The 21,113-nt window shown below is 28.7% G+C and overlaps 3 protein-coding genes across 4 annotated transcripts; 1 reads left to right on the top strand and 2 right to left on the bottom strand.

Annotated features, from left to right (window-relative positions):
• Positions 1-730: 730 nt before the first annotated feature.
• On the bottom strand, positions 731-7,274 carry LOC111041274. Of its 2 annotated transcripts, none has more exons than XM_022325511.1 (5): positions 6,760-7,270; positions 4,714-4,965; positions 4,238-4,445; positions 3,126-3,293; positions 731-901 (listed from the first exon to the last, which is right to left on the bottom strand). In XM_022325511.1, exons 1-5 carry the CDS (start codon positions 6,962-6,964, stop codon positions 772-774), a joined length of 963 nt encoding a protein of 320 aa, XP_022181203.1. In that variant the 5' UTR covers positions 6,965-7,270; the 3' UTR covers positions 731-771. The 2 variants fall into 2 exon arrangements, with proteins under 2 accessions (XP_022181203.1, XP_022181204.1); XM_022325512.1 differs by lacking the exon at positions 731-901 and adding an exon at positions 2,000-2,076 and having other exon boundaries at positions 6,760-7,274.
• Positions 7,275-11,041: 3,767 nt separating this feature from the next.
• On the bottom strand, positions 11,042-15,708 carry LOC111041261 (sorting nexin-4-like). The gene is made up of 10 exons (XM_022325495.1): positions 15,354-15,708; positions 15,147-15,250; positions 14,727-15,061; positions 14,493-14,602; positions 14,289-14,426; positions 13,503-13,588; positions 13,189-13,286; positions 12,599-12,713; positions 11,727-11,841; positions 11,042-11,310 (listed from the first exon to the last, which is right to left on the bottom strand). The coding sequence occupies exons 1-10, from the start codon at positions 15,375-15,377 to the stop codon at positions 11,260-11,262; spliced, it is 1,176 nt and encodes a 391-aa protein (XP_022181187.1). The 5' UTR covers positions 15,378-15,708; the 3' UTR covers positions 11,042-11,259.
• Positions 15,709-17,285: 1,577 nt separating this feature from the next.
• LOC111041262 (activating signal cointegrator 1 complex subunit 1) lies at positions 17,286-20,660 on the top strand. Its single transcript, XM_022325496.1, has 8 exons — positions 17,286-17,594; positions 17,796-17,871; positions 18,451-18,560; positions 18,836-18,987; positions 19,095-19,258; positions 19,337-19,488; positions 19,566-19,708; positions 19,868-20,660. Exons 1-8 carry the CDS (start codon positions 17,426-17,428, stop codon positions 19,985-19,987), a joined length of 1,086 nt encoding a protein of 361 aa, XP_022181188.1. The 5' UTR covers positions 17,286-17,425; the 3' UTR covers positions 19,988-20,660.
• The last annotated feature ends 453 nt before the right edge of the window (positions 20,661-21,113 follow it).

Here is a 21,113-nt window from a genome sequence, read left to right as displayed (position 1 = left end):
AAATCCTCCCCAAAAATACACGAACACGTGTTCAAACTAACCGTCCCCTCCTGCAAACAGCTTATGGCCTAAGTTGCTGAGTTTAAGATTAATAAAAAAAAATTAAAAAATTAATACATTTGAAAATGTAGTGTACTTTCCAACACACGTTTTGAAGTATCAATATAAATTGTATGAATATTTAATAGGTATTACAGCTGTAGTTTGTAATATAGTTTACAACTATAATCTAGCAGTTACCTAATTATTTATTTTTTTAAATTAATTTCGAACACATAGTTAGTAATGTTCTATATATTTTATAACATAGAAGTATTATGATTAAAATGATTAACAATATTGTGCTAAAATGCCAAACATTTTAAAAGTACCTAATATTTTGATATAGTAAGTATAATATCTAGCTAAATGACTGAATTCATAATTTGTGAAAAATACAATATTATTTGTCTGAATAAATGTAGGAAGTTTATTAAAAAAAATTGATTCATTAATACTTAAGGAACATTAATACTTAATTGATTTGTTTTCTTAACTGCTATATACTATTAAGAAAATAATTTAACTTTATCACTTAGTTTAGATATCATACAAGATTTTGTGTAGAAAAAAAATGGCGCTTAGACGTAATATATATGCCTATAATTAACTATGGATTATGGATTTATCACATTTCTGAAAGTCACAAATTATTGAATTCATAAAATAAATTTATGAATCGTTATCGGTCTGAACAGCAACAGGAATGGTTGACATGGTTGATTAATAAACTCATGGGCTCTTGTCTACTGGTGTGACGAATTTAATTTCGCGTGTCACCTTTACAACCTGTGGAGTTAGAGGCTTGTGAACCGGCTGTGGAAATTCATCTCCCGCCGATGGCAGACTCGGACAACTCAATCTGTCGTGGGCAAAATAGAAAAAAACACAGTAATTAAAAATAATATATCATTCTGACGAAAAAAATTTCGAGATGGCGTTGCAGCGATCTTATGGATCAAACTGACTTTAATCTTCGGGGAACATGTAATTATTATTAGTATGTTATTAAGTTTTTCTAGAAATTTAATCATGCGATTCTACACAGATTTCGATACTAATAAACTTTTACGCTTCACTCGTAAATAGAATAAAACCAGTAATAACTGCAATATAATAATGTTTAAAATAATTAATAAATATGCGTAAAGTACAACGACACCGTTGTTTAAAAACGCATACCTACAGCTATGTTTAGTTAAAAGGTAAGTTAAAAGTGTAATCACTGTAATTAATACACTGGGGGCAATTAATCGGAACAGAGTGCCGATTAGAGACGAGCGAATTCTGGTCGAGTCGGAATCTTCATTCGTCGATCGGTCGGTGGTCGTGTTTCGCATATAATTAAAATCATGGTCTTCAGTCATGGTCGAGCTACGGTCGATCGATTTATCTATAATCTATTTATCTATCTCATATTTTATAATATGTATATATCGTTTTCATTCGTACGGTACATTGCGAGTACAGGAACGTCATCTACGATTTATGAGAAAAATTTTTCGTATATTGTAGTAATACATTTAACACATCCAAAAAATAATTATGAATCTTGAATGGATAAAAAAAACATAAAGAATAATAAAATAGAAAATAAAAAATATTATAATACGAAAATCAATTAATCGATGAAGTCATTTAATCCAAAATTCGAGGATTATCTATGCCTCTATTGTCTCTAGTACCTATTTCAATAGAACTACTCTTAAAATGAACAAAAAACAAACATATAGGTAAGTACTCTTTTAATGTTATATGTTTTATTTTATTAAAAACATATTTTAAGTTTTTTAAATATATTTTGATATTGGCATATTACATATTTTTACAATTTATTAGATAGTATGACAAATTGACAAAATAAAAATTGATATGTTTAAAAACTTACAATATAATTTAATAAAACATATAAGATATAACAATAGAACTAGAAGTCTTGTGAAGACTAACGACAAAAAAGCTGATTTTTAAGTCACTTGAACGATAAGTTTACTTTCAATACTCCGTGACTTGTGAATAATGCTTTGGTATACATACCTATTAAACATTTAATTTTCGTTTAAACCGTATTATTCGCTTATAATACACTGTTAGTTATTAGTTACAATTTTATAACCTATATGGCTCTACTGTAAGTTAGTTATTCACTGATTTATTATTTTAAATATGTATGTATTATTAAATGGTGTGTAACTCTGTATCACCTGCAAGTACCAGCACAACCATTGTAAAGGTCTTCGATTAAATTTTATTTCATATTTTTGTGTTGTGTGATATTAATAATTAATATAATGTATTGAAATAATTTTTTTGAAAACATAATCCAGCAATCGCCATTAGAAAATTTGACACAGACAAGTAGACACCCGTCGGCAGACCAACGCATGACAATATAATATGCATAACGTACGAGATATGCAAAAAAATTGTCAGCAACAATATTAATATTTTCAGTTATGTATACGCCTTATCTTTGTTGAAGGCAAGTATACAAACAGTGTATTATAAATTCATATTATGGAAAAAACCGGTAATCGCATTTTGTGAAATGTGGATAAACCGTGGTGTTGAAACCTTATATTCATAACCAATTATAAAGATCATTCAGGAATAGTGAGTTAAACTACTATCTAGTGGCCTTTCTGTTTTTTCAGATGTTTGGATTATTATTGAAACCGGCATCAGTGATCATTCATAGCTAACTTCTAATCTATCGGTTATTCAACTGTTTAAACATTTTTAAATACGATTATTAAATACATTCTCTCGGTTTTTAAAGATTATGAATCTTCTGAGTGCATCACGATACGAAGAACCTACATTCACATTTCCTCAGTAATTTATTGGTCCTGTTTTTTAAGTTTATGTAAGTACACCTATAATTAGTCTTACATTTATAACTAAGATTTTATAATTATATAACATGTGATTGGCAGTGCTGATTTTTAAAATCTCACTTACACATTATAATATTTATAATGTTTGTGAATTTATATATTTTAAATCACTTGCCAATCACATCAAGATCATTTCATAAAAATTCAAATCAAAATATCATAAATATATATACAATGCCTATTGCCTACCTCTTGTGGGACCAAGCATCTTCAGGCACGTTCAAATACTGTTCATGTGAGCGTTCGACGGGAAAACACGCCACAGTCAGGTTGTCATTGGGAACCGACAGAGATCGAATAGACCCAAACGGTTCATCCGGGAATAAAGTGTTTCCGCTGTAAAGTTCCTTGCAAGCACTGAGAAAACGTCGTAGGTGAAAAAGTATTACAATATCACACGTTTGACGTGAAAAACAAAATTACAACTCAGCCAGATCAGATTGGTATTTTTCAAATTATTATCAAAAAAATCGTTGACATTAAGCGTCAGGGTTGAATAAATGAAGGGACGAAAGCTGTGGTTCAAAACTTTTAACAGAGTTTTTAAAATGTATCTCAACCACTACGAATAAAAATTGATTTCTGCGATCTATCAAAACTTTTAGCGTTTGATGCAAACTTAATTGGAAGATTTCAATATTTAAACATACCATCAACGCGTATGAGTTGACCTCATTCAATTCACTACGGAAGAAATATTTGAACCAGCTGAGACACCGTGTTGTAATACATAACGGATAAATATAATGAACATTATTGCAGTGTCTTTATTTTCGGCCGGATATAGTAGGTAGTAACTAGTATTATAGGTATATATATAGTATATAGTATATTTTAGTATTTTCCGTGTATAAAATAAGTAGCAGGCTATTTTATTTGTAGAGATTAACGTATAGCGTCGCTATAAAACATCCAAATTAGTAAAAGTACTTCAGCGCGCTAGATATGTTCGGTTAGTGTAGCGAAAATTATCATTATTTCACCGCTATCATCAACTTATTTGGTGATGGTTAAAATTGTATGATAACCAATGACAATAATGATGGGTGTATTAGTGAATTTTTCGGTTGAAGTCAAATCTCGTTCAGTGAACAAATATTAAAGCAGTACAAACTATAAACTACCAGTTTTCAATTAAAACATTAAAAAAAATGTAGCTTAAAATTAGCGCGCTACATTCGAACAATTGAGTTAGAAGCAGCGCACTACATTGAAAAAAAAGTCTTGGGGAAGTAGCTGTAGCATTAGAGCACTATAAAAAAACTAGTAGCGTCCCGACCACTGAATTTATTAATACCCACCCATGCGCGGAATCAGTGAATATCAAAAATGGTTTTGGCGTCGGACAAGTAGACACAGGACTCGGACTCCTGCTGGTACTTCCGTGCCCGCCGTTGTGCGGACATTGCGGGGGCAAGTCTTCGATGGCCAATGTTTCCTGCGAGTCTGCTTTTGATCGATTCAAACAGTTGCATGTCCACGGGTCTTTATCAATGTTTTCTGTAGAAACTGTGAAAACATCACCGTTCAGTTATAATATGGATAAACAAACATTATACAAACACACTTTACTAAATTATCGTATATATAATATTAAATTATATTTAACATCCGGGAAAGGTGGTACCTATTATAATACACCGACAGTGTGATTTGTGTTTTTTGTGGTTTCTCGGTTTTTTGATTAAACTGTGCGCTTATCAAAATTCCGAGTCTTGAAGATTTGTATTATAAAGATCGCTTTTGGAAATACTTAGATTTATCGATACACACTCACATGAAAATTTCCTCGGATCGGGCCCAGGACTAATTGGAAAGAAATCACCGTGGACGGGACAGTGGAATCCGACTCGAGTTTGCCGAAAACGGGCCTTTGTGCTAATTGTCCGGAGCACTGCTGTCGCAATAAACATTAAGATCGACACGACCAAACATATAGGCCCCAACAATCGTCCATTGTCAGACGTCGAGTAGAACTTGCGTTTCGTGTCGTCTTCGCCACCTCCAGTTACCCAGCCATAAGATATCACTGCGTGAACAAATTGTATTTTATCAGAACAATACACAAGCACTGCTATTATACATACAGCTGGACGCTAGTGATATAACTTAATATTGAAAAACCATAAACTCTGAATTATATAATTATTATTATAAACTTATAAATATCATAATAATATATCATACGATTATGAGGGTAAATAAATCAATGGTCCTAAATTGCCTACACATTGCGCCGTGTTGAACATATTCAATAATATTAACATACATCATAATAATACAATAATCGTCGCTTATTGGACTCACATTGAGACTAGACCATTTGAGTTCACTAAACAAAAGTGTCAATAAGCCGTAAGACTTTCAAAAACTAAAACACATAATATTATATTTTCAAGCATGTGATTACATTTTAAATATATATTGAGATTTCAGATTAAATTCAGTATTCACACATTTGTTCCATTTTTAATTACATTAAAATTCAATTTAATTTTTAACTATCTAAGCTTTCTACGACCCTATTAACCGGTGAACTGTTTCTAATGGATTTTTTTTTTACCGTATGTTAGTATACTGCAAATTAAGTAAAAATGTATTACTATATTTATAAAATATAAATATAATATTATCAAATGTTTCACTGTTTCAGGCTAAAGAACTTTATTAACGTATATGTATGCATACTATCACATAAAAACGATAAGGGTTATATTATACTTCTATATTTTATTATTCAAATATTAACGTTATGTCCCTATCACGTCAATATTAAATTGAGTGAGGTAAATAAGTTGGGTGTCGTATTTTGACATCTCATATTATGTATTTTATGAGAGATGGAAAAATGGTTATCAGTTATCACTTATCCTCAATAATTATTATATTATTACTTTAGTTAAGTTGTCAGTTGACCAGTTAAATGTAATCTATGTGCGTTTTTTTTAAATATGAAATTAAGAAATTCAGGAATTCATACTTCGTTTGATGTGGCGAACGTAGCAAAATTTTCTTCAAATAGTTGTGATATAATTTTACATTTTTTGTCATCATAAATCGAAATTTCGAACTATTCCAAAATAGGAGGCGAGAAAAACGCACCATCGCCATCGCCAAGTGTTGCATTAAGGTGGTGGGGTTCCACAGACTCAGGGCTCCCTCTGGTTCCACCCCTGTCCAGTCTACTAGGCATAACAACCGAGAATTATTAAGTATAAAAGTATGAGTAGATTATAGGAATAATCCTATTCATACAAATCTAATTGGATTTATGAAAACTGATGGAATAGGTATAAATGATAATGAATAGAAAACAATCTTGGTTAACCCTATCTCATTGGCCGCTAACCATTCTTCGATTCAATGTTAACTAATTATTTTAAGCATGTTTGTTTTACGCAATTCTGCTTTCCGTCCATCACGTGTTATTTTTGAGTATAATAATGATAAAATTCGAAATTTCTATACTATATCAGTCATCAAACATTCTTTCCCGCGTCGTCGTTCCGACTTCATTATGTGCCTACGTACTGAATAGTTACCATAGTTAATATTACCGGCACTTACGATTGGCCGGAAATTACCAGTTCTACATTGAAGTATACCTTCTATTACTATATTCATGTCAATTTTACAAAAGGTCATCAGCTAGCAATAATATAATTTATCAAAATAAGATAGATACCTACCTCTACAGGCGTTCGAGGGTTAAACTTAAATTTATTTCTTAAGGCATGTATCGCTTACAATATTGGCGCTGATTTCGACCAGCTACGGTCTATCTATATTGCGGCCGGATAACAGCGATGGAAGCATCATATACCTGTGAGCACTATGCCGACGACCAGGAACAGTGTGCCGAAGACAGGCAAGGCGATCTGACAGTTGGACCGGACAGTTACGCCCCACACGGTGACACCGTCGTCGACTTTCCTCACGGCCGACGACGACGAATGGAGTGTGCGTCTCGTGGCCGGCGGACAACTCGTCGAGCCGATCGGTCGTAGCTGATCGTCGCCAGACGTCATCCGGCCGGCAGCGGTTGACGGTGAATGACGGTCGCTGTACGCAGGAAAACTAGATCGACAACATGTACAATTTATTAATTTATAGGTAATAATAATAATAATAATAATAATGTTAACAATAAAAAAACAATATGTAATAATGTTCAACCCGCGCGTGGGCGGTCGATGGTGCTAGATTGTATTTTAAACACCGAGTGGGTCGATATTACAGGTATATTCCGCCGCATACATCATTCACGAACAAACAACACACATACACAAACATCGCCCTAGTGACCACTGCACGAAATATGCACACAAGGCGACTCTTTTGTAAAATAGTCGTTTTTTAGGTAATTTTTATATTTTACCTAATACCTATACATATTTGAAAACATAAGTTTCTGTGTTTTTTGTTTTTGCATTATCCAAATAAGTCACTGCGACAACGGTGATTTTTGAAAAAATATTTATAAACGGAGTATGTTTCTAAAGATTTATTTGTATAGAAATCGAATTTCAAACTTTCAGTTGTTAAAAATGTTTAAGTTTTAAGTAGATACGTATAGTAGGTACTTATTAAAAGTTTTAGGGTCTGAATGGTTTTTTTTTTAATGTTAAGGCGGTAGCCATTATTTCGGCTTCAAGTTACATTTACCTAGAAAATAACTGTTATTAGGGATACTAAGAAATTACCCTATATGCGAATGTCAATTTTTGTGTGAGCGTGGGTAGGTGTGTGTATAATGTACATGTATAGGTTAAGACGTTAAGTTAGGTTAACCATGATAAATATAGTAAAAATAAAAATATATACCTATATACCTATAATTATTTTCATTAAACTTACATAATATGTTATATTCTGCAGTATACATTTCTTAAAATTAAAATTCCTGTAACCTTATATATACACTTATATTATAATAAAATGTTAAAAATAAAATAAAAAATAAATTATCGCTGTAATATAACATCTATGGCAATAATAATACCGCTCATTGCTCCACCTGTGCGCTAATACACTTTGGTCTAATACGGTCAATTTATTAAAATCCAGATTAACAGATTAATGTGGAATATATGTACGCCGTCAAAAATGGAACATGACAATGACATCATAAGCTTTCACAAATAAAATTGCTTAAGACCGTTTCAAACGGTGTGCGTTAAAAGTTCAATGTGAAATTATAGGAAAATATACATTCTGAGTGTTTGTGTACCAAAGTTAATTTAATGCAAATACACAAAAATCTAAATTATAATTTATTAATTTATATATTAAATTCAAGACATAATATTATTATTGGAGTATAATATTACCTTTAATATATTACCTTTCTACATTGATTTAGTTGAAAAACGTAATAGGTAACTAATAACATAGGTATGATGTTAAATAAATACTCTAAATATAGGTGCATAAAAGACTGAACTGTGACTTTTTATGTAAAGATATCCCTAAATCTAATTTGTTAAGCAATACTATAGGTACTGCGTTTTATTAATAGGTACGCAATTTTGAGCACACGATTATTTTTTTTAAATTTGTTAATTTATATAACTTTTTGCTAAAAGTATCCTATTTGTTATCTCACAACTGTGTTTTTTTCTAATACTTTCTAGGTACCTATGTTAATCGTGAAATCGATAATTGTTTACTTTTATTTAAAAAAAACTTTATTGCTAGTGCCTTAATATTATTAGCATTATTAGAATTGACGATTTGTCCCGATGCTCGATGTCGGTTGTCTGCAATGTTCATTTTTAACCAGCACAACATTTGCATAATAGGTACTTACAATTTAGGAGGGGAGTTTAGAATATTAAATTATTATATTAAAATGGCGTTTGAATTGAGTTCAATTTAATCAATATAATGTAATCTAGTCCTATATTTTGAATTCTTGGTTTTTTAAAGATTGGTTTTTTTTTGTGTGTCTAGTTTTGTCTTACTATCTTTTCTTAGTAGAAAAATTCTTTGATCTCTAAGATTGAGCTAGTTTCTGAAAGAAACTGTTTGTACTACGCTCTATGTGGCCGGAGGTGTAGGCAAATTTAGAATTTTCAAAGTACCCTATTCTAAATTCTGTTGTACAGGTGGGTGGAAGCCGGAAGGTTCACTGTAATGGATGTGTTAAATTGTAATTCATTAAGTATTTAATGTATTTTTCAAACATTTTCAATCCTTATTTATATAAACTGAACATTTTATACATTTTCAACTAGGTACATAATAATTTGTTCTCAAGAAAGTAAACACTGATACACATCAGAATGAAGGAGTCGTTTTGATGTAGTCTACTATTCTTCCCTCACAATCGTATGTATAACAACACAATTTTTGTGTACAATGACTGATGATTTATGATTGAATTATTTGAATTCAAATTTAATATATTCTTTACTGTAACCTACACCCGAAGCCGTATCCAGGAATTTCTCCTAGTTGGATCCAGCACATGTATATTGAATTTTAGTCAATACTAAATTTTTGTCTTGACATTTGGTTAAAAATAATATAAAAATAATTGTACAGAGTGGTTCATTAAGCATTCTCATCCCTTATTTTAAAAATTTGTAAGATATTGATGAAATTTCAGGACCCCCCTCAGACATCACCTTGAGTACACTTTCTCAATAACAGTATTAGTAGGTAGTAGGTACATTCGAAAGTCATAGTTTGTACTATACAGCAGATCGGATTTTCCTGTTTTTGACATTGGAAGTTATAGGTACCTACTAGAAACATAAAATGAAATTATTTTTTCAAAAATTGTCGTAGGTATCCTTCGACTTACACAAACATTATAAAAACATTTTTTTCCTCTAAATTTGATGAAAAAAACAATGTATGGCTATCGTAGGTACTTACTTTTTAAGCTATACTTACAACTGGCTATCTTGTCGTATGCGCTTTACTACGCAATTTATGTCCTTAGCACTATTTTCCTGCATGATATAATTTTTGAACTTGTATTTAATCATTGGTCGACAATTTTTTTGAATAAATGTGACATATTTAATGCATTTTTGAGAAACAGGGTACAATAGTATTTTAATATTTATTTATTTTATTTTAATTTTTCCCAATTATTTATTTTATTTTAATTTATCCCAATTATTTTTATGTTTTTAATTAATGATAATGAAACGAATAACGAGACGATGACGATGACGATCGTTGATAGTATATAATAATTTTTATTTTTTAATAATATATAACTTATTTATAAGAATTTGTGTTCGTCAATAAAAACCACATTTACACTGTCCACTTAATGCGAGAATATAATATTATCGAAAATCGAAATATAGTTATAAAGTGGTAAAAACTGTAGAGCGCGTACTGCAGTGGCATTGTTTTTGGTAAAGCCCTTACAACTTACCTAACATGTTTTGTAATTTTAAAATTAGCATTGATTATAAAATAGAGAAACTTATTGGTATTCATTACCGTCCACTTCACCTTTAGGATTTCTGACGCTTTCTTTATTCACTTACACTTTTTAGTTCTAACATAATAAATAATTTTTTTTTAAAAATCAATTTTTTTGAAATTGTTCGCCTTTACTAGAATATTATAATCTCTTATTTGATATTAAACACTACATTAGGTAACTAACTTAATTTAATTTGTCAACATTTATATTAATATTTTAATTAATATAAATATAAATATCTAATAGCATTAATTTAGGTGCCCATAAAAATTTAGAATATAATATAAAACACAGAATCATTTAGTTCCTAAATAAGAATACAATTAAATAAATAAATATACATATACATTTGGTAACAACTTTTAATTGGACAATAAAGAAATTATTAAAATAAATGTTTTTAATAGACAATCATAAATAAAATAAACAAAAATATAACCAATTTTAATTTTTACAAAAAAAATATTGAAGAATTAATATACATTTTTATTGAGATTTTACCAATCTCAGTTAGGCACATTAAGGTTCTAATAATACTATGTACAGATAAATAACAAGTGTTATAAATAGCTAACAAATTGCATAAAAAAATTAATTAAATACAATACTATGTGCTTTGATGAATTTGTAAAAGGTTATATGGTTTAATTATAAAATAAATAACAATATAATGAATTAGAACAACGCCTACTTATAATTTATTTCAGTGATTCTTTAGTAGCATTCACAGTTTTAAGTAGACTATTATTCTTAACAATATTGGAATGAACCAGTATTAAATAAACATACAAATGACTGTTTAGGTACACAATGATGAATAAAATGGATTAATAATTGACTTAAATAACTATGATATGTAAAGGCTGCAATGGTTTATTCAATACTTTGGATGCTGTGTAAAATATTTTTCCACGTTTGTAGCCCCTGTAAAATAAAATTTTAATTAGAAACATTAGAAATATTAAATGTAATATAAGATATTATCCCTATGATTGTAAAAAGTATTTAAATATTTTTGGATCGTATCTGTATCAAATGTATTAACAAAAAAGTTTGATTTTATAAATTAAGTTATTTTGTTCAGTAAGTTCAGTATATTCTAAATATTACATAATAACTAATTCAATCACAGAATAAACTAAAAGTAACAATTACCTAATTATGTTCGGACATGTTTACAGTTTTATTAAATATTAACAAACTATAATACAAGGCAAAAAAAGGAAAAAAAGTGTCATTTTTTTTAGTTTATAAACTATTAAAAATTTTGACTAGATAATTTCTTTATGGTATTAATATACTAGATTTAAATTTTAAATTATATTAAATAATATACAAACCTTTTGAGCATACTTAGTTTGGAAAGCTACATAATCTTTGAGAATGTTCATAAGATCTAAGTCTTTTTGTCTTTCAAATTCCTTATAATTTTCTAATGATTTATCAACAAACTCACTAAAATAAAATTTAAAATTTATTACTATTTCAATATGAACAATGTTAGTATTAATGTATTTTATTCAATTAGAAAATAAGTAATGGAGTAAATATTGAATAAATGATCTATTAGTGCAGGTCAAGAGGACATTATACATGTAATACAAAACTAGATGTTCCAATCAACACCAACCTTATATATTGTGATAAAAAAATAGGGTTGGCCTTTTATTTAAACCTGGATACAAATTTGTATAATTTGTAAAGGAAAAATGTAAATGTTACTACTTTTTTGAGATCAACCACTAACACTTTAATTCACAATTTTTTGTTACTAGAATACCACACGCAATATAGTAAGCACTCAGCACTCTATAACACACGTTTTTAAACAAAAACTGACTCAATGGGAACAGACAGGAAAAAGAATATATTCATTAATAATTGGCGTCATGAAGCCGGGAAAGAAATTTTAAAATAGATTTTGTCAATCAATCAAATCACTAACTTAATTATTAGATGATTTATCAAAACAATATTGTTTTTAAAATAAGAAATGTTTAGTAAGGTACAATATGTTAAAATAAATTATTGAAGTTTGATTCCGAGACAATTGGCTGTCCTTGAATACTTTATTGTGACAACAGAATGGTATACTCAAAACCCTATAGTAAATGACCAAAAGTGCGTTTTAAATATAATTAAATTTGATCTGTGAATGTATCACATCTTATTAACTTATTTGGAATAGAGTACCTATAGCAAAGTTACTTACGAATAATTTGCTTTCGCCTCTATTTTTTTATTTTCAAAAGCTTCTATAGCTGCTGTATCACGATCAGCTGCTGCTGCAGTATAACCAAAAAGTCTGGACATTATCCCACTAGTTTCTAAAACATATTACACATAATGAACATTTATTTAAAGTTCAATATCTAAGTAACAAAATACTGTAAATTAGTGATGATTACAGTTCAATAATAGAAAATATTTGCTTGTAATATTTAAGAAATACAATAGTTAGTCTTTATTTGAAACAGTGAACAAGGTTTTTTAAACTGTGAATATTAAGTTCTGTTAACCTTAAGTGTCCTACAGATGAATGTCACAACTGATAAAAATATTAAAGATATATTAAAATCAAGTGATACCTATTGTGAAATATTAAACATGTCTTTTTGGCAAGCATGCACTTTTATAAGTGGCAAATAAACTGCTCACGATTGTTCGCGCCTTGAAAACAGGACAATAATATGTACTTCGTAAACTATTTATATTTTAAGGTTTTAATAATTTAGGAAATATTATTCCATGGTATATTTGTATACATACACTAATTAAGCAAAACAAATAATTTAAAATTACCTTTATTATTTGACATATTATTTAACTGATTTAAGTTGTAATGCAGTGAATCGTGGTTTTTGACAAAAGTATGCAGAGAATTTGTAAAAGCCAAGTACCTAGAAGAAACATATTATATTAAAAATATGTTAATAACAATACATAGTAACTAATAAAGTAACACATTAAATAAGAGATGATTATTTTAAAAACAGAAGTATTGACTTCAAACTTGAGTTATTCTAAGAGTAACATATTAAATATTAACATACTATAATTTAAATGCATTGTAAAAGATAATAATTTAAATTTATTAAATAACAAAAATTACTTACTCTTTTAATTGGTCCATAATAACCTCTTCATCTTCCAATGCTGGACTAATAGCTGAAGCAATTGAGTCCATATAATGACCAGTTCTCTGAGTATAAAAAAAAACTTATATTACTGATTATAACAAAAATATTTGATACTATTTTCATATAATAGGTATACAATGATAAACATACATTTATTTATCTCTCCTTTTTATTAAAAATTTATTTGGATTTTAATAAATCTGACTCACAGTTAATATTTCCTGATAAAATTGAACTCTTTTTGGGTCCCAATAATAATAGAGTACCAATCAGCTTTCTTCATTATTCAATTGAAAAGTAATTTTAATTTTTGATTACAAATGTATTCTATTTCTACAATTAAATTGTAGCCATATTATATATTTTTAAAATATAATGGACTACGTTCTTACTCCTAATATGACGTTTTAGTAAATAAACATTGTGATAATATCAACATGAATTTTTGTTTAATAAATTAATACATTTTATTCCTTGTATATTTCTAGTACTATTGGGTGCAAGCCTTTATGTCTCAAATAAATGAATAAATAAATGTTTGTATTCTGTTATTACTAAACTGTCAATCTATAAAACTGTAGGCAATTAGAATTTATTTCCATGAATGATTATAATTATATGAAAAAGAAAAGATGCCTAATTATTAACATGGCCCATAGGTATTGTACGAGATGTCTGCCTATTTATATAAAATTTAACTAGCTTTATTTCAGTGGCTTTAAGATTAATGTACAAAAGTAAACATTGTTTGATAATAGGTACCTGAACTGCATCGCCAATATCATTGTCAACAGCACTGAGTTCACTGAAAATTCTACCATAATGTAAATGTATCATGTCTACGTTGTAAAGTCGCTCTGCTTGTTTTGCTCGATATGTCAATATCTTATTTAAAGAACCCTAAAACACAAAATATTTATCAAACATAGATGAATTAATGAAATTCATATTTGGTATGAGGTATACCTGTAATTTATTGCTGTATGTTTTAATTGCTTCAAACCGTTTATCTGAATTTCTACCCCTCAATGATGCATTCATTGTTTTAATTGTAAGCTCTGTATCTTTTAAAATGTCTGAAATTTAATTCATACAAACGGCGATTTTAGAATAGGTTTTTTTTGTAATCAAAATCATTAATAGTTTGAATAGTTTTAACTATATATTTCATATTGTTTGTAATAAATATGTTTGACTCACTGTTATGTGACTTTGATGGATCCATCCAATTATCACATTCGCCTAGAAATTTAAGAAAACATTCGTCATAACCTATTTCCGAATGGCCAGCTATTCGCTTTAGAAAACTCTCTAGTCCTGCACGTCTTCTATCAACAAAATCTGGATCCATAGTATCAGATACAGCTTCACTGTTCCACATGAAAGATTGTTTCTTTTCTGGTAGTGGCGGTATGACAACCCAAGGATATTTATCTCCCAAGTGGTTGTGAAGTGTCACAAAGTCTGTATATCGTCGGGTTGCCAATGACAACTTTTGCATTCCTTTTGTTTCGGCCCATGCCTCACTGTCAATTCTTCACGCACAAGGTAAACAATTATTTGATAGGTTGTAATAAGTAATAATATAGCGGTTTAAGAACATTTTTGTCAATTACTTACTTTGTTTCAATGATGTACACAGTATAATATTCTTTAAGGCTCAATGCTGAATTCATACGCTTGTCTGCTTCTGTGATACCAATATTTGCATGGTCGAGCAACGTCTATGTACCAAAATAAAAATACATAAAATAATTATATATTTTACTGCAAAACAAATTCTGTAACGTAACTATGGCGGACATTGAAGTGCCAATAGATACATACCTCAGATTCAGTGGAGTTTTCCATAGTTAATGGAAATTGTTAAATCGGAAACCGTATTGTCAAGGAAAATTATCAGATAGTTTTTAAACAGATTTTGTGCGTAAAAAAATAATGCGAATATGAAAAATACAAGTAGGTAGGTAATAGTATAATACTGCAATATAATTATTGTAAAATTATCTAATCGATCTGTTTATCTGATAACTGATAAGGGAATAACTGTAGATAACTGAGATTATTGGGGGCCCGAAAAGTGTGTCAAGGCCGTTTGAATCCGTAGAAAGCTGTTGGCCATTCGAAAAGAAAACTAAAAATTGTCGAATTATTTTCAAATAGTCGAATGGAACATATATAATATAACGTATAATAAAACTTAGTAATAGCACAGATAATATAGAATAACTTATTAGTTATTAGTGTTATTACATATAGCTGTGGTAATAGGCAATAGATAAGGGAACGTGTCCGGACATGATTCCATCAACGAACTTCGTGCATAATTATTTAATTTTGACATTTGACAATATTATTTTGCCGCGTCCATTAACGTAATAATTGTAATTTGTATACCAACTATATCAGTTAATTACAGTCAATTACTTTCGAAACGATATTACAATAATATACTGAAACTGAATACGGACATTAACTAGTAACATAGTTGAGTAGTTGACACACGTTTATTGACGCCGCACCCATGCAATATTTAATGAGGCCCATTTTTTATTAGCTAGTCATTATGTTTTTGTACATAGACTATAGAGTATTGTATTAACATAAGAAGTAATATAAGATTGGGTTCTGGACTTCACGTCATGAACATGGTTTGCTTGTATTTATTTGATTACATTAATGATGTAACATTGGTGTAGTCGGTGTAGAGTGATGAATTGAATGGAGGGGGGAGGGGGCTATAGCCTTTTTTTGCGGTATGGACGACGTTGTCGAAACTTCTTGCGAATTCCCTGGAGCCCCCTTACCCCCCTCCCTAATTCTACGCGTTGTCTGCTATAAAATAGGTATAAAGAATTATGATATTATTTATCATGAATTGAGAAGTCTGAAATAATTATAATTCACAATTATCTTGCTCATGATATAATTTATTGATGAAAATGTAATGTACTAATATAGACATTTAGCAATGTGTATTGTGTTTGTGTTAAATTGTTAAAGAACTGAAGAAATATAGATGGCATTCTACAGAATCATTAAAATCCCATTCCCTTGTAGATACTGTTTAGTAATGTATTAAATGTTATTTCGAATTATGCCTAGGATCTCTAAAGAAAAAAAGAAATTTTATCATGGCATATCTATTTTTTTACAAATATATTTATTCAAAATACACATTTTTTGCCTGGACAAAGTCGGTCAAGACAACTATTGAACTATTTATAATATATAATATTCCTTCGATAACCTAAATTACAAAATATATTACAGAACAGATTAACAGAATATGATAATTAACAGAATATGGTGATTAACAGAATATGATACCCAATCATAATAACTATTATATGATCTATTATAAGACTGTAAAAATGGCAATCATTTAAATAAACAAAAAAATATTAAACTTCGTAGATACGTATTTTAATTCGTATCGGGAAATACATAAAACGTGTGTTTGACTCACCACTCACCAGGTGATAATATAGTATTATAGTAACATACTAACATAATTGATATTTAAGTATTAAATAATTTAATAACTTGTTTTAATATTAGGTATTGATATAATTAATATTTAATTTTATTAGCTGAATAATAATTGCATTATTATTATTTATTCATCTGCAGTCTAGAATTACATTAATTGAAAAATAAATATGTTTATCAAATCCCTTTTTAAAATATGCATAGGCAATACAATATGCAGAACGACTTTAGAAGATAACTACACTCCGTGACAGTTACATGCCTTATCAGAACAGAATTCAGAATTGATAAGAGACAAATGTATGAGAACTTAATATCTTCTGTAGGTTCATAATTTTTTTATTTAAATTTAATTTTAATTATCGAGTAAGTCATTTTTATTTGGAAAACATAAATTTGAGCGAAATATGGATGTGTTACGTCCAAGGATATTAAATATTGATGGTCGAAAATATCGTCTAAATACTGCTGATTATTATCCAAACGAGTGTGTAGAAACAGAAATGGACAAAGTTGAAACACAACCGCATAACACTGAAATGTCTGAAAGCCTGCCGTCCTATGTCGAAAGAGAAGGTGAGATTTTTAATGAATGACTATATAGAACGATAGATATTTTAAAAATGTACAAGTATTTGTGACAAAAGGACATTTGGTGCACAGATTTTGATACTATGAATGAAGGGTTTTGATAGATAAACCATATCCTAAAATGCATTGCTCACAATGTAGGTATGTCTATAAAATGTGTTGTTATTCTTCTTGTTATGTTTATAGATTTTGAAGAAGAATATGATGACTTGAATATTTACATGGAAGGTGGTCGATGTGTACTAAATCTAGAAGTGCCAAAGTGAGTTATTGTTTAACAAGATGATTAGAGTTAAATTGATTATATTTCCTTTAGCTACAGTATCCGCAGGCCTACAAAACTCCAAAACTCAATTGTCCTAATCGGTCTATTGTTTAATGGTATTGGTAAAATGTGCGGAGTGGGAGGGGTGATAATGAGGAAGATAAATTGTTTAACTTTAGAGTTTAGATATCATCTTATAACCAGAAATTATACTTTTATAAACCAATAGTGAATGTTAAAAAAATCAGCTACATCCCCTCTCATCCCATTAAAAAATCATTTGACGATCACTGTTTGCTTAGTTGCGTATTAATTCATTCTAGGTCTGTACTATGATGTACTGATATCATATTTGGATATTAATCTTATACTTAAATTATATGAAATGTAACTGCAGTCAAAGACTGTAGTAAGCCAGTTAACAAATTGTCTTTCTCTATGATTCAGAATGTTTCTAGAAGTTCTTCTTGTGTTTCTTGTGTTTGAATAAAATAATAACTTTTAAATATTTAATAAGGAATTATTAAGTAGGTGCCTATAAAGAATTTTAAATTGATGACATTTTTTTTATTTTAGTACATTTTATGGTTTGATCATTGGTAGAAATCGAGAGAATCTCAAAAATCTTGAATATCAAACAAAAACTAGAATTAAAATTCCTAACGTGAAAGAAAAGAGTATAATAAGTAAGCTGATTTGTTTAAAATTGTATAGCATCCACTATAAAGTAAGAATCTTTTAGTAAAAAGTCATATAATGATATATTTTCCCCGGTAATTTTAAATATAGTAAAAAACAAAATAAAATTTTAATCTTAACTTAATGCCCTCAATTAATTATTTTCATATTTAGTAATTAATATTAACTGTATATAGTTATCTGAAATTTATCATTAAACATATTGTACACTTATTATCATTTAAGATGTTATTTTAAATCGTAATATTTATTTAATTTTAAGCTATAAAAGGAGAAGAAAGGGCACAAATTATTGCAGCTAAATCAAAAATTGATGCAATTGTAAAGAGAGGTCGATTAAAACAGAGTATGACTCATTTTGTGTCCTTGCCAATGGTTAACCAAATAGTAATTGATAACTTTTTGGCTTTCAAGGTACTTAAAACCTAATATATTATTCTTATTATCTTTGTAATTTAAAAGGTTTTATCGTTGAGTTGAATATTGATTGTTTATATTTTAAATAATTTTGGATATAATAGGAAATGGTTCTTGATGAATGTGGCCAGTGCCGTGGTGTCACTGAACTTTTATTTCAAAATCAACTTAAACTTCATTTAACAATTACTTGTTTTGTTCTATGCGATGCAGCAGAAATAAAAATAGCTGTACAATTGATGGAACAGTGTGAAAATACTATAATAAAGTATAGAATTAAAATAATATGTATAATGTACATCTATAATACTTGAATACAATTAATAACCTTAATATTTTTCCTTAGACCTATGAATTTGAAATCTTTAGACATATTAGTTTCTGGATTAGATTGTATGAATGATGATCTGTCAGAAGTGAATGTCTTATATGCTAAAGTGGAAAATCCTGAGATTCAAATGTTGGCGGATAAAATACAAACATATTTCCAAGACTGCGGTAAATAGAATAAATAATTTTTACATCAGATTATCAGAAGCATAGTTTTATTGTTTATATACTTTCGTTTAATTTAGATTTGGCGTTACAACCCAGAAATAATCATGTAAAACTACATATAACTTTGATGAATTCTGGATTTTACGAGTATCAATCTAGTGTTAATGGGGATTCTGGCAATAAATCTCATCTTACGTTTGATGCTAGAAAAATAATTGAAGTAAGATTGACAAAATAAATTTATAAAAAATTCTATAAATAATCAATTTGAATTTAATTAGTTATTATCTTTAACTTAGTTGTTATATCTATTAATATACTCAACAAGCAATTAAAGCACATTACAGTTTTAATATTGTTTATCTAATATTTTTTGCAGAAATTTAATGATTATACATTTGGAACCGTACAGTTGACAGACATTCATCTGTCTCAACGCCATACAACTGATTCAAATGGTTACTACAAATCATCATTTGTATTAAAACTTAAACCATGAAGAAATTCATCATCTGTGGTTTTAGAAAATATACCTTTTATTGAATTGAATATAAAATAAAATCCACATAACAGTATTTTAACTTAAAAATTAGAGACAAAACAAATATTGTGTGATCTGTATATTAAACTCATATGTTTATTATCATAATACAGGATATCAAAAATAGTATGTGGTCCTGTAGGTAAAAGAGCCAAGTGTTAAACGTTGACATGGGTTAAAGATGTTAAAAAAAGGAGGGGCAGTTGAAAAAAACAATCTCTTCATATCTTGAAGGCAGACCTTGACATTGACTTAGTTTTCATTCTGAACTTTAAGTGTAGCTAAATTATCCACCACATAGATCTCCAAACTTAAGAAATTGCTGGTAATTTTAGATAATATTTGAATTTGTATTGATTACTTCTAAACTTAAACTGAGCCAATTTTGTATTATTCAAAACATGTAGTACGTCTTATTTTTTTTTACCATATTATTAGACTTGGTAGAAGTCTTATCTATTTTAAAAATATATTATTGTAGACTTCTATGAATTCTATCAAATGCCCATATGAAGAACAACTGCTCTTCTGATGTCTACAAGTAATTTATAACCATTCCAAATTTAGTTTTAGTGCATATTTTATTTTATTATATATATAATATAATTTAATATATATTTATATTTACATACATGTATTATAATATTATATATTAAAAAAAAAACAAGAGGGCTATAATTCTACATTCATAAATAAGAAACAATATTTTCAGCTTATAGGAGAACTTTTATTGTGAAATATGGTTTTAATTTTTTTGGTATTGGAATCACGGTAAATTTGAGAAACACAAAAATAATGGATTTAGAAACAAAAAATTGTTTGTATAAGTAATATCAAAAAAAAAAAAAGAAGAAGATATTTCATAGATAATGTTCTCAGCCATCTATTCACTAACTGTCTTGACACGTCTTGTGGGTGTAGTACTGTAGTGTCCTCTTAAAATTTGTAAAATGCAATATATTTTTATACAAATTGTTTGGTGATAACTTTTGGTTATTTGTAATAAATTGTAGCTCTTAGTAATATAGAAAGGTGCATGATACATCATAGTAATTAAAAGTAAAAATTACACTATAGTACTACA

Source organism: Myzus persicae, unplaced genomic scaffold (genome assembly GCF_001856785.1).
Source record: "Myzus persicae strain clone G006 unplaced genomic scaffold, MPER_G0061.0, whole genome shotgun sequence".
Taxonomy (NCBI): Eukaryota; Metazoa; Arthropoda; class Insecta; order Hemiptera; family Aphididae; genus Myzus; species Myzus persicae.
This window is presented reverse-complemented; position numbering and strand designations above follow the sequence as displayed.

What these genes read in the sequence shown, in the direction of transcription:
- LOC111041261 (XM_022325495.1), bottom strand. Translation starts at nt 15,377, where the DNA reads ATGGAAAACTCCACTGAATCTGAG. An exon ending in TCCATCAAAGTCACATAACA is followed by an intron (nt 14,603 to 14,726) that starts GTGAGTCAAACA and finishes ATTAAATTTCAG; the next exon opens with ACATTTTAAAAGATACAGAG. An exon ending in CATACAGCAATAAATTACAG is followed by an intron (nt 14,427 to 14,492) that starts GTATACCTCATA and finishes TTTGTGTTTTAG; the next exon opens with GGTTCTTTAAATAAGATATT.
- LOC111041262 (XM_022325496.1), top strand. Translation starts at nt 17,426, where the DNA reads ATGGATGTGTTACGTCCAAGGATATTAAATATTGATGGTCGAAAATAT. An exon ending in CTAAATCTAGAAGTGCCAAA is followed by an intron (nt 17,872 to 18,450) that starts GTGAGTTATTGT and finishes TTTTTATTTTAG; the next exon opens with TACATTTTATGGTTTGATCA. An exon ending in ATGCTAGAAAAATAATTGAA is followed by an intron (nt 19,709 to 19,867) that starts GTAAGATTGACA and finishes TATTTTTTGCAG; the next exon opens with AAATTTAATGATTATACATT.
- LOC111041274 (XM_022325511.1), bottom strand. Translation starts at nt 6,964, where the DNA reads ATGACGTCTGGCGACGATCAGCTACGACCGATCGGCTCGACGAGTTGT. An exon ending in CGATCCGAGGAAATTTTCAT is followed by an intron (nt 4,446 to 4,713) that starts GTGAGTGTGTAT and finishes ATGTTTTCACAG; the next exon opens with TTTCTACAGAAAACATTGAT. An exon ending in TTCACTGATTCCGCGCATGG is followed by an intron (nt 3,294 to 4,237) that starts GTGGGTATTAAT and finishes ACGTTTTCTCAG; the next exon opens with TGCTTGCAAGGAACTTTACA.